We start from the raw sequence: 18,272 nt of genomic DNA on the forward strand, positions 1-18,272 counted from the left end.
AGCGACGCGTTTTTTGCCGTCGCTGTCAGTCGTTCGTGATGTGGGTCATTGTGAAATGAGTGCGCCGAACCAACCAGGGGCCCAGAACCCAGCCAAAGGCAAATTGGCCAACAGAGAGAGTGAGAGAGAGCGAGCGAGAGAGCGTCAGTGAGTGACAGAGCCAAAATGAGACAGCTAGTGGGGGTGTGTGCAGTGGTCTATAGTGTGGTCTCTGTCTGGCGCCTGCGCTCTGTCGCCTTTGCTGGGCGCCGGTCCGCATTTTTGCGTCTGAAAGAAACAGGTCGACTCGGCCAAAAGACCCGCGGAAATGGAGATTAATTGTGAATGCGCCATGCCACAACGAGTCACAGACCAGACTGTCGTGTCAGCTGCTGCTGCTGCTCGAAGCTGACACCCTGTGCCGCCGCAACTGAGTGTCAGATTTCGTATTTCGTACACGACAGAGCGAGAGCGAGTGCAAGAGGCGTAGGAACTTGAATTTCACCTGACGTTGGCATTCTTAATTGTCTTAAGACGCGGATAAGGCGAGGATAATCCCCCAAAGGTATGCACACGCACCGCGGTCAAGACATTCCCACCTGATAATCCGTCTTAATTGAATTTCTTAGCCCTGCTATAAAAACATCTTGACCGATGGCTCCACAGGCCAGTCAAAGGCCAGCATGTGGGGGCGCTCCAGAGCAAATTAGAGGCGGCAGGGCAGTGGTTTGTGGAACTCAAGTTCCACTCAAGTTCAAGTGCAGCTGCCAGGATGCATCTCAATGACCCGAGTGGGCCGCAGGCCCTTGTCAACGACAGCTCTGGAGATGGTGGCGGCGCTGTCTATCCCATAGGACATGGCTATCCGGCGGAATATCAGCATATGGTGCATGCCCATTGGCGGGGATTTCGCGAGGCACCGATCTATTACCACGCCGGCGTCTACATTGCCTTTATAGTCCTCATGTTCTCCAATCTGTTTGGGAATGGTTTGGTCATATGGATTTTCTCCACGTAAGAATATTCGACTCCCGAATCTTAATTTTTTACCCCGAATTGTTTCTCTCTCTCTTCAGCTCCAAGTCCCTGCGAACGCCATCCAATCTGCTGATTCTGAATCTGGCCGTATTTGATCTCTTCATGTGCAGCAATATGCCGCATTATCTTCTTAATGCCGCCGTCGGCTATATAGTTGGTGGGGATCTGGGCTGCGATATATACGCTTTGAATGGCGGCATCTCCGGCATGGGTGCGTCCATAACGAATGCCTTCATTGCCTTCGACCGTTATAAGACCATCTCGAACCCGATTGATGGACGTTTGAGTTACGGACAAATTGTGCTTTTGATTATTTTCACCTGGCTGTGGGCCACGCCCTTTTCGGTTCTACCCTTGTTTCAGATCTGGGGACGTTATCAGCCGGGTTAGTTGATTTTGCATACAACAGCATACGGGTACGAGTACGAGTATCTTCAGGAATTCACACGAATCCATCCATTTCAGAGGGTTTCCTGACCAGCTGCAGCTTCGACTATCTGACCAACACTGATGAGAATCGCCTGTTTGTGCGCACCATCTTTGTGTGGTCATATGTTATACCTATGACCATGATCCTGACCTCTTACTACAAGCTTTTCACGCACGTCCGCACCCACGAGAAGATGCTCGCCAATCAGGCCAAGAAGATGAATGTGAAATCGCTGTCGGCGAATGCCTCCAACGACAACATGAGTGTGGAGCTGAGGATTGCCAAGGCAGCCCTAATCATCTACATGCTGTTCATCGTGGCCTGGACTCCGTACTCGGTGGTGGCGTTGATCGGTTGCTTTGGGGAGCAACAGCTGATAACGCCCTTCGTCTCCATGCTGCCGTGTCTGGCCGCCAAGTCGGTTTCCTGCCTGGATCCCTGGGTGTATGCCACCAGCCATCCCAAGTTTCGTCTTGAGCTGGAGCGACGTTTGCCTTGGCTGGGCATTCGGGAGAAGCATGCCACTTCTGGGTCATCTGGCGGTCAGGAGAGTGTGGCCAGTGTCAGCGGCGACACGCTGGCTCTCAGTGTTCAAAACTGATGATGCATCCGATATACGTACATAGTCCCCAAAATTGTACTACTCTGATAAAGATTACGAGTTGATTAGTTCTAAGTGTGCAACGAGCTACAAAAGTTCCCAAAAATATAAAACAAAAAAAGTTGGCATTTGAAAAGTATGCCTTTGAAGTGCAAAAACGCAATTAGCTAGGGCATATAAAAGCCACAAATAAGATTAGGAAACGCTCTTGCAACTGTGGTTAAAAAATCTATATAAATGTTGTCATAGTCCCCAAATAATGCAATACGACAATCGCGGAACTTAAGTGAATAGCCGATTGAATTGTATCGATCCACAGTATTTTTCAATAAATAAGGTATTGAAACTCCGCGCGCCCGCCCCCCGCTCACACCAATACAACTGATTCTGGCCACCGACAGGCTCCGTGGACGTGGAGCCAAATCTCTTCTTACGCTGTTTCAACCCCATCCCTGCTACCGCGTTCTTTTGTTTTTTATAGCTAGTTCTTGGGTGTCGGTGCAAAATTACCCTTCCCGCATACATGCGCAAGGGTAGCCATGGGCCCCAACAGAAACAAAAGCAATGAACTATATGGAATTGATAGATTTTCAATCATCTAGTTCTGCTTCATTGTGGACTACAAATTCAACCAAAATCAAGACAGTATAAGGACAAAGACATTAAACACTTCTACAACACAAGACGCAAGTTCTAGTGTGGCTTTTCGCCCGTCATCCAGCGTTTGTTTCAATTCATGTTCAACTTGGTAGCAGGCGAACAGCGTCTACTACGCCCGTATTCAATGGTTGAAATAAGTTCTAGTTCTATGTTGCCATTAAGCAAATTACGGATCTCCGCAAGGCAGGCAACCACGGGGGTGAATGCAGTGTTCCTTTTCAATTTGAATGTTCAACTCGGTACCCATTCCACCAGGCGAGCAGCGTCCGTAGCAACAGAATAATTGAAAGGCAAGATGGAAACTTTCCGTAACGAATATTTTCATTGCCATCGAGCAGGCGCAAGGCGAGTTCACGCCGAGAAAAATGGATGTATTTAAAGTAGGAAAGCTATAGAGCATTAATTGGACTATTTACGATTCACAACTAGACAAATATGAAAAAGCAAGGACCACTTAAAAAGTAATTTTAAATGGCATTAAACCTAAATTTCAATGAATTTTTTACTAAAAGCTTTTAGAAATGCTTCGGTTCAAAATGCAATCGATGATCGTCAGCCATAGCTGCGATACGATTGATATGTATATGTACGTACATACATAATAGAGCGTATATACATATGTAAGTACATATATTGTAAGTGACACCTATTAATGTGTTCGTGTACTGTTCGGTCTGGCAACTTGGTTGCAAAAACAACAAACTGATTGCTCGATTGACTGCTTCGTTGATGCTGATGCATTCAAACAAAAAGACCTTGGTTGAAAGCAGCGCGTTTCAATTCATGTTCAGCTTTGGGACAGGCGAGCAGCGTTCGCAGCAGATGATTCAGCGGTTGAACGAAACGCTGGTTCTTTTCTACCTGGCACACACCTAGCAAAAATACGGTCTTCCGGCAAGCAGCCACGGGGTTGAAAGAAGCGAGCAGTGCTATTCAATTCGAACGTTCAACTCGGTACGAATCCAACTAGGTGAACAGCGTCCGCAGCAGTTGATTAAAACATCTCAACAGATACACTCCTCGACACTTGAATATGCCAATAAATAAGCCCCATTGCTAAAGTAACTAAAAGAGCTATCATGTTATGCCCCAGTTTATGGGTAAAGAGTTTACATACAAGAAAAACCTAAAAGGTTGAAAAAAAGTGTACCTAATAATGCGTGTAGACGACTTACAAGTATATTAAGAAAAACGCCCAATTTGCACGATTTTTCGGCGAAATCTGGGATAAATGTGGTGCTAAGGAAATTGTAACAACAATGTCCAGAATTATTTCGAGTCTAAACAAATAAGAAGCCTAAAAATAAAGAAGAAGTCGCCTCTTAAGGACCTAAGTTTTTGTCGCGCACATGCAGCATCGGATGGCATCTCATACTAAACATATTCAATTTGGAAGGTCTTAATGAATATAGCAAATATTTTCCCGGGCTCTGCGAAGAAACCCATCATTTAAATAAACACCTTAAAGGCCTGTCTCCAGCACCGCGGAATGCAATTTTTTTCCACTACTATGACTGTGTTGTCATATAATTTTTCATTGAAAGAGGCTTTTCTACTCTTTCAAAACCTCTGTGGTGGATTTATCAACATTATAATATGCATACACTGATAGAAAAAAGGCATAGTAAAAATAAGTACAATCATATTTGAATTTAAAATGCAATTTTTAAATACAAACATAGTAAAATTTGATAGAATTCACTTTGAATCAAATATAAATGTATTAAAAATGCTTTTTTAATACGGTCATATTTAATCAAAATATAAAACACTTCAAAATAACTATAATAAATTAAATTTGTAGTTTAATATGTTTCATATTTAAATTTTTCATTTAAAATCCAATGGAAAAACTTGTTATTTTAAACATTCCATATTAAATGAAATCAAATATTTTTTGTATTTATTTTAACTATGTTTATATTATTTTTTTATGTCCCTTGAATTCCCAACTGATTCCAGCTGCTGCCGCCTTGAATACACAGTAAAGTTACACTACTCGACAAAATTGAACTTTTTATTTAGGCTGTGAACCAAAATGACTTCTTCTGATAGATTTCTGGATTTAAAATTTGTTTAGTACTTTATTATTTTTTTTATGGTGTAATTTTTTCTAAAGAATTTTTAAAATCTGGTATTTTTTTCATTGTTTTTTTCAGAGATTGTGCTTCTTTTTTTCATATAACTTGAGTATCTTATATCTGCAATATCTATCTTATAGTTGCAAAGAACTTTGCAGTTCTGAAAAGCTGACAAATGCAACTATACATCGTACCCAGACACTTTGTATCTGCAGCTTAACGCCTGAAAGATATTAAGCTCTCAAATTCAAATTCTATTATTTTCTGCGGCATTTTTTTCTCGAAATTTTGATTTAAAAAACTCGGGAAAAGTCGAAAAAAAAATTCTTGACCAACATTTTTGGTTTTAGATAGACGCATTAATTAGGCGTCGTCTAAGGTATTGCTAATCAAAATCTATGGATAAACGGTCAACTTGCAGCCGTTTCACCAAAACGACTCATAACTAATTTACCTGAACTTAGTGCTTTTATTTTTCAAATAACTTAAGTATCTTATATCGGGTTGCATAGAACTTTGCAGTCCTGAAAAGCTGACAAATGCAACTATAAATCGTACCCAGACACTTTGTATCTGCAGCCAAACCTTAAAAGGGAAAAAATTGACAAAAAATACTTTTTGGAAGGTTGCGGGCCCAACAAAGCAAAGGAAACAAAGCAAACGAAAAGGGGTTGAATTTTTGGTAAAAAGTATTTTTTGTCTATTTCTTCACTTTTGAGGTTTGGTTATCGAATTTTAGCTCCACCGTTTATCAATAGATTTTAATGAACAATACCTTAAAAGAATTTTTTTCTTTCGATTTTTTTCCGAGTTTTAAAGTCAAAATTTAAAAAAAAAAAAACAAAAAAAAATCGCAAAGAATGATGAAATTTGAATTTGAAAGCTTAATATCTTCCAGGCGTTAAGCTGCAGATACAAAACGTCTGGGTACGATTTATAGTTGTATTTGTCAGCTTTTCAGAACTGCAAAGTTCTATGCAACCCGATATAAGATACTTAAGTTATGTGAAAAAAAGCATTAATTTTAGGTAAAATTATTTTTGAGTTGTTTTGGTCAAACGGCTCCAAATTGACCGTTTATCCATAGATTCTATTGAACAATACCTTAAACGACGCCCAATTAATGCGTCTATCTAAAACCGAAAATGTTGGACAAGAATTTTTTTTTTCGATTTTGCCTGAGTTTTGAAAGTCAAAGTTTCGAAAAAAAATACCGCAGAAAATAATAAAATTTGAATTTGAAAGCTTAATATCTGTCAGGCGTTAAGCTGCATATACAAAAAGTCTGGGTCGGATTTATAGCTGCATTTGTTAGCTTTTCAGAACTGCAAAGTTCTTTGCAACCAGATATAAGATACTTAATTTATGTGAAAAATAGAAGCACAACCTCTGACAAAAACCATGAAAAAAATAGCAGATTTGAAAAATTCTTTAAAAAAAAATTACACCAAACAAAAATAATAATAATAAAGTACTACAAAAAAGTCATTTCGGTTCAAAGCCTAAATAAAAAGTTCAATTTTGTCGAGTAGTGCTTATAGTGCATGTCTAGTTCAACTTCAACACATACATCCATAGCTTCAGTGTGGGCTGGATGCCATGTGAATGGGTGTGAATGATTTAGATAATGGGGGTCCACATCCATTGGCTGAGGCCTGATTTTGTTGTGAGTTTCAACACAGACATCCATAGCTTCAGTGTGGGTTGGATGCCATGTGAATGGGTGTGAATGATTTAGATAATGGGGGTCCACATCCATTGGCTGAGGCCTGATTTTCTTGTGAGTTTTCATGACTGAGAACTTTGGATTTCGCTTTGCGCGTTTCATTAGGGCTTGCTTGCATTCGGTAGATACCTTCATTTCAACTTATAAGTCAACTTATACTATTTATTACAATTCAATAGTGGCTGACTGACAGAGATTGTTGCCCAGTTTCGTAGACACAAATTATTGCAAATTCAACTGCCGGCCGTGTTTTATTTTTGTATCTATATAAAGGGAGGGAATAGCGCACGGCAGCATTAGAAAATCGAGATTCAAGCTTGGCTTTGGCTTTGGTTGCTGGGGCCAACTGATTGCTCGACACAAATTATTGCAAATTCAACTGCCGGCCGTGTTTTATTTTTGTATCTATATAAAGGGAGGAAGGGAGGAATAGCGCACGGCAGCATTAGAAAATCGAGATTCAAGCTTGGCTTTGGCTTTGGCTTTGGTTGCGGGGCCAACTGATTGCTCGACACAAATTATTGCAAATTCAACTGCCGGCCGTGTTTTATTTTTCTACCTATATATAGGGAGGGTATAGCGAACGGCATTAGCGAATCGAAATTCAAGCAGTGGAAATCGAACATTTCAGCGTGCGCCCGGCGGCCCTATTTTGGCTTTGGTTGCTGGGGCCAACTGATTGCTCGATTGAGTTGCTGCGTGTTCAACGGTGGAATAGGTGGTTGAAAGAAGTTCTGCTTCTTTGTTGCCCGCGCACATCCAACCAAAATCCTTGGTTGAAAGCAGCGTTTCAATTCAGCGAATGTTCCACTCGGTATCAGGCGAACAGCGTTCGCAGCACATGATTACAACATTTTGACTCAAAAGTTGAGAGCGTGATTGGCTGAGAAGGCGATTGGTGTGCGACTGTGTGGGTGAGCGGGGGGGCATCATCGAATCCAAAGCGAGTATAGAAACATTGTTGCAGCCGAGTCGGGGCGAATGAGTCCAATAGACTAAGTACAGTTGTGTGTTAGTGGCGTGGCGGCCAAATGTGGTGTATGATGCGAGTGGCTTGTGGCTCTGGTGGTTGGGTGGGTCGCTGCGGCGGCAGTGGTCGTGTGGGGCTTCTTCTTGCTCTTTAAGAAACAACAAACATTTTTACTAGGCCTCCATGAGATTTAGCAGCATGCCAGCGACAGAGCGAGCGATTAGATTTTCAATGAAAACTCAATAGAAATGTTGTTAGAAGCGTGAGCAACAGGTGCGAGCGAGATGAATATACACTGATGGGGATGGTCCGGACGTATGTGTGTGTGAGTGCGGGATTAGAGAGATAGAGAGATGTACTGTACGGTGGCTGGGTATCTTTAAATTGATTTGAATGCCAGTGCCTCCGGTGCGAGTGCGAGTGAGTGCGCCCTTTTCCCCACTCTTCGGATAATCCAATTTGTTCACTGAACACTGTCGAGCAGCAGGAGGGGAGTGTGGGCATGGCATTCGTTTGTTTGAACCATTTTCTGTGTCGTTTTCGACATTCCTCTTATTGTGTGCGGAGCGACTTGTTGCATGTAATAATAATAATAACGAACGAAACGGTATCTCGTAGCTGTTTAGTGGATGATTAAACTGAATTTAATCGTTTGCGAACAGGCGCACAGCGCCGGCCAGTTCCGCGCCCGGCCATTATTGCTGCATACCGTTTCTCGAAATGAAATCCATACGATTTTAAATTGCCTCTTGCCTACAGAAGGGGCGCAAACACACAATACTGTTGTCCCGCTCACACGCTCGTTTGTCTGGTGACGTCGGCCCGGTGGCGAATTAGCTATGCACTCTAGAATGGTTCTAAAATGAGAGAATGGAGTATAAATACTCTTTAGTCAAGTATTCGACTGTGTCTTGTCGTTTACCATTTCCTCCCAGCATGCATGGTTAGCAGATAATGTTTAAGAAATTAACTTATCTTGGAGAAAATATTATACGGAAATTCTATTTGAATAGGAGCTAAAAGTAGGGAAATAAAGAAATACCAACATCAATGGCTTGAGCTGTAGTGTAAGAAAACACAATACAACGCATTATAATATAACCATTATTATGTACTTTAACCTAAAGTTATTATGCAGTCAGCCAATTGGCAACCGGGCGGAAGAAACTAACATATAGTATAGCCATCTCACTTGCTCTCGCAGAGACTGAGGACTGATGACTGAGAACCAAAGTGCCTCTCTCAGCATTAATCGTCTTGCTATGATTTTGGCAATCCTAATAATGCCATTTCATGGGGTGGGCGCGCCTGTTAACTAGCAGCAGGAATTCAGCATTAAAATGTCGCAAAATCGATAACAAAACTGTGCGGCGCCAAAAAAACACGCACCATGCCACCTGGTACCCTTCCCCCCCGTTTAACCCATTCAATAGTTGCATTGCTGCCTCTTGTGGAAATGCTCATGCGTCGCTTGACGCGATTCGTGTGCGGCAGCAGGCAGCCTTGGCGGTGCATTGACAGGCAGGCCCTGCCAATGACTAGGAACGAACGCCGTCCCGCGCTCAGCGACAGGGCATCGTAGAAGAAATAGGAGCCGGAATCGGGTGTCAGAATGCCATCCGCCGCATTGGCCACATCGCTGGTGGAACGTTTGAGCTTCGGAAATTTGGTAAACAGTCGCCAAAAGCGAAACACATCACGAAAGACACTGAATTTTTGGTGGTCCTGAAAAGGACCGATTTGGGGAGGGGTGAGTGGCGTCTATGGAGCACGATGGACCGAGCTCGGCTTGCGGCTCAGGAGCTCTGCCACGCCCACAGTCCGGGTCATGAACCGCACTGGTGCCGGCTGCATCAACACGACTCCATGCCGCTCCAGGACTTTGAACACCACGTTCACTACAACCCGACCACACAGCTCCAGATTGGTACTGTTCAAGCGCTCCAGGGTGGTGAAAGGTGCTGCCGAGAAGGCAAACTTCCGCTCTACCAAGCGTCGGATGCTATCGACCTCGGTCTGGATCCGTCCGTCCTCCAAGTCCTGCAGCACCGGCGGATAGGCAATGGCTTGCCAGTGCTCGGCATCGAATTTCAGGCAGTAAATCTGATCCAGTACCGTGTCGGTAATTCCATGATTTTGGGCCAAGTTGGCCCGCATGTGAACGATGTCCCAAAGGACAGGGAAATCATCGATGGATCTAATCCTTCCCTTCAAATTGGCAGGACAGCCATCGGAAATTATCGCCATCAAGCTGGTGGCCAGTCCAGCTCTCCGGATCAGGTGTATGACGTGTTCCAGGCCGGCGTCTATAACCTCACTGCCCAGAATATCCCTGTTTACGCAGACCTGCAATTATTATACATATATACTTAATTTAATACATTCATATAATATGGTTTATCACATCACTTAACTTACCACTTTCATGTGCAATAAATGGAAATTGCTTCCGTCCAGATTGAAGACCGCTATCGCCAGCACCTTCCACTTGTGCAAGCTCTGATAGGCGGGCCTGGGCAACCAGGGAATATGGAACTCGTCAAAAATTATGGCAAACGGCACAGCAGATGAGAAATGTGCCAAATTTGAGATCTGTTCGATCGCACCAACATTCAAGAGGTGTGAATAATGTACTTGCGTGACGACATCGTCGGCAGCATTAATCACTGCCTCTGACTGTGGAACGTGGCCTAGGAATATCGACATTGCACTATGATGACTATATATTACTTTATATTAGTATGGTTGATCTTATTTTATTTTTGATACGATAACAGCGGTACGATATTTTTGTTGCAAATATCATTTAACTCAAATACTTAACAAAACAAATGTAGGTTTCTGCTTGAAAATGTAAAAAGGTTTTTAAAGTCGCTGGAAATTATAATATAAACTAACTGAATATTTAAAAATTGATATATTTGATATGGCGATATTTATATATGGCAAAATTAACGGGCTAACGAAGTTTAAAAAAGTTTTGTTGATGGAATTTTGTATATAAATAGGGTATTTCCTTAAATTAATGAAAAATTTGTTGTTCCAAGTGTTGCATTCGAAGGAGATCGATAGGCAAAATACCGGATTTGGCAGTATTTTTTTTGGAGGTTGGCAGGGCGATAATTGAAGGGGCAAGGCGAGCAACGGTGCCGGTGAGAGAGAGAGGGGATAATTTAAGAGAGGCTCGAATAATATTGCGGGATCCACGGCCAGCTCACCCACACTATCAAGAATGCCATGCCATGCCCTTGAACTTGGTTGAAGGGCAATAGAAGAGATGTGATCAGCAGCGAGGAGACTGCATAGGGCAGCTACGCTGACAATGCAAGGGGTTGAAAATTAAACATCGGCAGTGTCAGACCGTGGGAAAAAAATCGGGAAACAAAGCGAGAAGAGAAACAGACCGGCGGGAAATTTAGAGGACTTATTTTTTTGAATCTAAATAAAAAAAGGATTACTTGAACCTGTTGGCCTCCCGCATATGGGCAAAAACTCCATCCACCCGGCCCGCGAATCCAGGTCACGCCCCTGCCCGGGCGCGAGCCCGCCTCAACACCGCCGCCAACAACAGATAATTAATAAATTAAATTACATACACCCATGTATACATAAACCCCACATATATGTATTAAATTTAATATTATTTAATTCTTCTTCCTGTAACCAATTATTGTCCACCCATAAATTAAGTTGAAGAGGCGGGAGTAGGCGGACGCGCCATCAGAATTTAGTGTAGGGATTTATGTTTAAATATGTGTTAAGTTTTTGAAGTGAAATTATAACGTTTGATATGAATTGCTAGTGTGTTTAGTATGGGGGGGGGGGGCAAAAGGGGACCACAACGGCGAAGTGGAGATCGGCCGCTGCACTTGGGGAAAAGAGGAGATTTGTAGTTGTTCTGCGTCGGAGAGATGATTATCCGTGAGGTTTAGAGTAAAGTCCGTTGGTTTGTTTTGAATCGTCGTTTTGTTATCATATTTGTTCGAGATGCCCGAACAGCTGGTTTGTTGTGCGACCTGGGGGCCTGGGAAAAACCTATCCCTGAGATGACTGGCTAGCCGGCCTTGCCCCACCACCAAAACAGGTTCGTAACACAAGCTGCATTGAAACTGCATTAATTATGAATGATAGACATATCGATACCATCGGTGGTTCCATCGATATTTTCTTGTCGAAACCACATTCACTTCTCTTAGTTTTCGGCTTTTTTATATATATCACTAAAGCCTAGTACTCAGACGACCTAAATTTTCCGGCGACCGAAAATGCTATATATTCCGCTCGGTGCCCAGTGAAACCAAAGTGGTCAATCTGCATGCTCTATGGTTATACTGTTTTGTCTTTGTTTACAAACAGAAATTTGTTTGAATTTCAAATGTTGTTTTAAAGTAAGCCGAAATGTCTTATTTTTGGGCGCTATGGAGCTGGAGGACGATAATGTGCGATCCTGCAGGACAGATATGCAATCAACATGGCTTTTATCTCCTTTTAAATAATTAAAATGAGTACCGGATATAGTATTAATAAATAATAATATCCATATAATCTGTTTTCATTCTACAGCCTTAATTACATTTTATTTGTCTTCATTATTGCACTTTGGTAGCTGTCTTGCACTTGTTTTAATGTGGGTGTGCTTTCGGTTGCTTTTTATACCCGTACTCAAAAAAGAGTTAAGGGGTATATTAGATTTGTGGTAAAAGTGGATGTGTGCAACGCAGAGAAGGAAACGTTTCCGACCCCATAAAGTATATATATTATTGATCAGCATCAATAGCCGAGTCGATATAGCCATGTCCGTCTGTCCGTCCGTCCGTCCGTCTGTCCGTCTGTCCGTCTTGATGAGCGCCTGGATCTCAGAGACTATAAGAGCTAGAGAAACCAAATTTGGTTTCCAGACTCATGTGATATCACACTGCTACAAGTGTATTTCTGAATTTCGCACCATTCGCCGCGGCAATGGACGAAAATCTGTGGCAGGCACAATTTTTAAGAAACGATAAAACTACAAAACGCAGTATCTACCAGATTGCCGAATCTGAATCAGATCGGATCATAATTTTAGCCAGAATGAAGACAATTAATTTTCAGTTGCTTCCCTGGTTCACCTGGGAATCTCTCTTTCTCGCTCGCACACTCTGCCTCGTTCAGTGCGCGACTGCCGGTTGGCGGAGGAGATGTAGAATATCAATGGTACATGTATAATCTACATGTTAGATGTAGAATATAAATTATATTTTTAAATTCTAAAATTCTAAAAAATCGAATGCTCAAAAATGTAGTACTTGCAGTGAAATTTACTTTCTGCTTAATGCATTTTTAATTTTTTGATTTGTATTTTATTTTTTATTAGTTATTAGTCTGTCATAGATTTGCTTGCCCAACGACACTACAAAACGAACCAAATTCAGAAAATGGATGCAAACAATACCAATCAGGCTAATAGCGTGCCTCTTCCACCCCAGCCATATCCCCAACATCCACCACCCCATCCATATCATCCATACCATCCATACCCACCACAGCCATATCCATATCCACCCCAGCCCCAACACGCAACAGGAGCCGCAGAGGACACCACCACGGCCGAGTCGGTATTTTAGAGTCCTCTAAATTTCTGGACAAACCTCTCAACACTCGCTTAAAGGACGAAGAAAGGGGAGAGATTGTCCAAGCTATTGTACAATACTATTTTGAACACAAATTGGACCTCACCGTGAAAATATCCAAACGGTATAATAGAGAGATCATCGAACGCTTCCCCGGAGAAAAGCTATTCAACTGGTTTGACGCTTCGGGCGGGTTGCTGTACCAGACGTTCAACATAGAAAGGTTGGACAAAGGTGACAGCACTCTGAAATGCGAGTAAGTTTCTATCGCTCTTTCGTTTTATCGATCGCTTGTACTCGGCTCAGCAGCAGCCCCTGACTGTGGTCAGGATCCTTGAAGGTTGTGTGGAGCGCCAAGAAAAGACAATTGCCCTGCTCCAAATAGCAAAAATGAAAGAGATGAACGCAGCCATAAGTGACAATCTGGATGAAAAATTAAGCCAACTGCAGCCGATCTCCTTGCGTCTTCCTACGTGTGAAAGCATAGTTGTGGCCACTCAATGGCCCTGTAACTGAAAACTCAAAGCAAACGAAAACGATTCTAGTAGCGACGATGCGACTTTGTGATCCTGGGACGTTTGGCCAGACCTTTACGGGGGCCAATATGGGCACCCATCTCAGGCTGGAGTTTGCGACGGCGTCTGAGACGAGCTTGGCTCGGTTTGGGTTGCATGCTGAACTGGACCGTAGCGGGGGTTGGACCACCTCTTCGCAAACATTGCAAGCGGACACAGCGCCAGGATCGTCGACTCTTTTGAACTCAGGATTGCGGTACCGGACCTTCGCAATCGTATTGGCCTCTATTTTTTCTGGCGGCAGGCGTCAAATACGTCGAATGATGGAAGAATTAAGGGATTGCGCTGGCTTCTGGTCATGTATCTTTCTTACGAACTTCCGCTTTGGGCAGACGGGTGCATCCTGCTTCTTGTCTGATGAGGAAGAAAAAAAAGTGAAATGAATGCTATGAATTTTCTGCGATGCTTTTGGAAGAAAAAGCTACACTGAAATGATTTTTCCAACATTGAAAGTAACCCTAGAAAGTATACAAATATCTCAAGGCCAAGTCCATCTACAAATTACTGTTGTTTTGACTTTCATGAAGATTTCAGGCTACAGTATTTTTGTTTAATCCTAGTACTCAGATCGAAAAAAACACCTAGCGAACAGAATCAGGGTTGATATTCTTATGAAACCGATAAGCAATTTTTTTACGGCAAATACTGTTTTCTAGGCTCTGTACGGAAGGCAGTACTCAGATCGAAAAACAAAAAGGTCGGTATATACTGGAAAAGTATCAGAAGTATTTGCTTGTTTATTTTGTATGTTCCGACCAACCTCGAAAAACATATCAATTTGATATCTTTTGCCAGCAAACACGAAGCAAACAATAATTAATGCAGCATTATATAAAGGACAATTATATGGATAATATAATATAATATTTTTATTAATTTTCATAAATATAAAACAAATATTGCTTTCAAAACAGTTTGTCTTCACGGTGGTCAGCAAGGGTGGCGTCGCCATCTGCTGCTGCTGATAGTCAGACACATTACCTTGCCAATAAAATATTGGGGAGCCCAGGATATGCCTGGGGAAGAGCGGCCCCAGCCGAAGAAGTGCAATTTGTTAACTTTAAACAATACCAAGCAGCGGTCTGAGCAGTGTAACCGTTCGGAATGCAGTGCACACCTCTGGTCACACCACTGGTCGCTCGAAAAATATATGACACCTGTTTGCTAGCAAACAGTTTTTCGAATGAGTACTAGGCTTTAGTATTTAAATTTTTAAGTAATTTAAGTTATTTTTGTTTAGTATTTTAACTTAACTTAACTTAACTTTTTCCTAAAGCCTAGTACTGCGTTAATTAGATTCTAATTCTTCATTATTTAAATATTTCATTTGGTTTTTTGGTCTCATATTGCAATGTTTGCTTCGTGTTTGCTGGCAAAATATATCAAATTGGTATAATTTTCGTTATAGTTATAGAGTCTTTGATACGAAGCTGCCGGCCTCTGATTTAAGTAGGCGAAATATGGGGTGTGTAGTAGCGAAAGTAAAAGTGAGATGTACCGGTTGATCAAATCAAAGCGATGAATTGAAGACGCAGGGTCTGTTCAATATGCGAGAGAAGTGAGTGATAGATCAAGACGGTAGAACGTGAGTGCGATAATGATGACGATCAATTAAAGACTGACAAAGGGCAGGCGGGCCGAATTGCCCGTGCCCTAATGCAAGCAAGAGAGAGCAAAATAAGCGATAGAAGCTCGGGCTGCTGCTGAGCCGAGTACGAGCGATCGATAAAACGAAAGAGCGATAAAGCGAGATAGAAAAGTAAAGGAGAAAGGCGCGAGACGAAGAGACGAAAGAACGTAAAAAATCTACTTACTCATCCATTTTAGCACTTTCAAATCAACAATTGTTTATTTTTGACTCGTGCTGCGCTCGCTTACAAAAGAGGAATGAGAAGGATAGGATAGGCAAAGGCAAAAAAAAAGCGCGTATGCATGTGTATACATGTATATGCATATACATACGTCGACGTAAACAACGTTTAAAACGTAAACAAATGTAAACAAAAGAATTTCTTTTGTGATTGAACCACATACAATACACCTAATAGATATTTAGATACCTAATCCATGACATCAAATTTGAGTGGCGGCTCTTTAAAAATCCGCCTCAAAAGGTTGTCGACCATTGTGTCCTTTCCTAGGGAAATATCGGTACCCTACCCATGGTCAGGTAGTGAAGGGGTTACTTGGGAAAGTCCAGTCCCGTGTCCCGTAGTTGTGCAATTTCCTGAACGGCTTGAGCGCCGAAAAAGTATGTAAACTGGACATCAAATGAAGACTGATCAGTGCTGATACAAATCCACTATGGACGCTATGGAAACTTTCGGACCGCACCGTCCCAACGTGAGCCCTGAAGTGAATATGGAAGCCGAATACCAGGTCTTTCGATTGCCGCATTTGGAACATGGAGTTGTGGACCTTTCCAGCAACTTGGACCATTTCGACAACGACGAAGAATTCGTCATTGTATATGACGAGATTCATATGCCGCATCTGCCAACCCCTCGATTCATCCTGTACCGTTGGAAGGTGCTGGTCGTTGCCGCCTTCAACATAAAAGGAGGGAACTTCCATTTTCTCCACATGAAGATTGCATCGGTGGAAGTGGAAGTGACGGGTAGCCGCGTCATCTCTGAGGGCGTCCAAACGGTGCTATCGCTGATCGAGGAACGGGGATTCTCGGCCAGATTACTGGCAGTGATCTCGGACAGGTGCCCTGCTAACCTCTTGGGAAAGGTATGGGCCGCGCAGGCATACCCAGTGCTGTGGGACGTGACCCACTTGCGGAAGAACCTGGTAAAGCATCACATCGTGGATACCGTGCTGGACCAGACGTGCAACTACAACTACGCTTGGCAAAATCTTGAATTTCCTAAACATGGAATGGGACCTTATAATATCCATAGTAGTGGAATATTTCAAAAAGAATGATTTAGAGCTGACAAAAAATATATCCATACAATACAACAAGGAAATAATTAATCTTTTTCATGGAGAGGACCTCTCGAACTGGCGCGACATCTCGGGTGGTATGTTATATGACCAAAAGTCGAATATAGAGGAAATCAAGTTAGTGTATAATTATATGAATCTATATAGTATATGTAAAAATGGAGAAATAAAAATGTATAGTATCATCACATGAGAACGGCTGGGCAGATTTGGTGCAATCGCGATTAAATTTTGCCTCGAAGACGCAATTGTCATAGTCGAAGATTAGTTCTAAACTCGAGATAGGGCTGCTATTAGACGATCAAACCTTGGACAAAAATCCAATAAGTAATCGGAATGGGTCTATTAATTTAACATTGTATTCGTTTCTCTATGAAATTTCTAATATATTAAATTTGAAATTTTTTTTGTATTATCAACTAATAATTAAACTCCTTTGCTAGCTCTAGCCTGCGTACTTCCCATGAGCTCTATAAGCACGGAGAGCGTCAGTATAAATGTGACGTATGCCCCCTCAGATTCGCAAAGAAGTGCGATTGTTTGCGAACAGGCGCACAGCGCCGGCCAGTTCCGCGCCCGGCCATTATTGCTGCATAGCGTTTCTCGAAATGAAATCCATACGATTTTAAATTGCCTCTTGCCTACAGAAGGGGCGCAAACACACAATACTGTTGTCCCGCTCACACGCTCGTTTGTCTGGTGACGTCGGCCCGGTGGCGAATTAGCTATGCACTCTAGAATGGTTCTAAAATGAGAGAATGGAGTATAAATACTCTTTAGTCAAGTATTCGACTGTGTCTTGTCGTTTACCATTTCCTCCCAGCATGCATGGTTAGCAGATAATGTTTAAGAAATTAACTTATCTTGGAGAAATATTATACGGAAATTCTATTTGAATAGGAGCTAAAAGTAGGGAAATAAAGAAATACCAACATCAATGGCTTGAGCTGTAGTGTAAGAAAACACAATACAACGCATTATAATATAACCATTATTATGTACTTTAACCTAAAGTTATTATGCAGTCAGCCAATTGGCAACCGGGCGGAAGAAACTAACATATAGTATAGCCATCTCACTTGCTCTCGCAGAGACTGAGGACTGATGACTGAGAACCAAAGTGCCTCTCTCAGCATTAATCGTCTTGCTATGATTTTGGCAATCCTAATAATGCCATTTCATGGGGTGGGCGCGCCTGTTAACTAGCAGCAGGAATTCAGCATTAAAATGTCGCAAAATCGATAACAAAACTGTGCGGCGCCAAAAAAACACCACCAACACCACCATGCCACACAGCCTACATCTTCTGTGGCTCTGTTACCATTTGAACGTTAAAAATTCGATTTTATAGAATTCCAGCAACGCCCACAAAACCTAAAGCCAACGACAGCGACATCCAAAAAACGAGCAGCGACCTGTGGAAGAGGCGTGTTGCTTTCTGCTAATTATACAAATACAAACACCAATGGCGGCTTTTCGAGATGTTGATGATGGTGTGTTGGTTGGGGCCCTGGGGCCTGGGGAGTTGGGGCTCGGTTTGCTTTCGCCTTGGCTTTAGTGGTAACAGTGTGTGGGTCGAGCGCTAACAGTACTGCAGCTACGCATTCTGCGCGCCTTTTAGTTATTATGTCAGATCTGCAATACGCGACTA

At 42.4% G+C, this 18,272-nt stretch overlaps 1 protein-coding gene across 1 annotated transcript; it reads left to right on the forward strand.

Annotated features, from left to right (window-relative positions):
* Positions 1-731: 731 nt before the first annotated feature.
* Positions 732-2,184, forward strand: LOC111081642 (opsin Rh5). The gene is made up of 3 exons (XM_022377753.2): positions 732-993; positions 1,056-1,402; positions 1,483-2,184. The coding sequence occupies exons 1-3, from the start codon at positions 752-754 to the stop codon at positions 2,046-2,048; spliced, it is 1,155 nt and encodes a 384-aa protein (XP_022233445.1). The 5' UTR covers positions 732-751; the 3' UTR covers positions 2,049-2,184.
* The last annotated feature ends 16,088 nt before the right edge of the window (positions 2,185-18,272 follow it).

Source organism: Drosophila obscura, unplaced genomic scaffold, assembly GCF_018151105.1.
Source record: "Drosophila obscura isolate BZ-5 IFL unplaced genomic scaffold, ASM1815110v1 contig_200, whole genome shotgun sequence".
NCBI lineage: Eukaryota > Metazoa > Arthropoda > Insecta > Diptera > Drosophilidae > Drosophila > Drosophila obscura.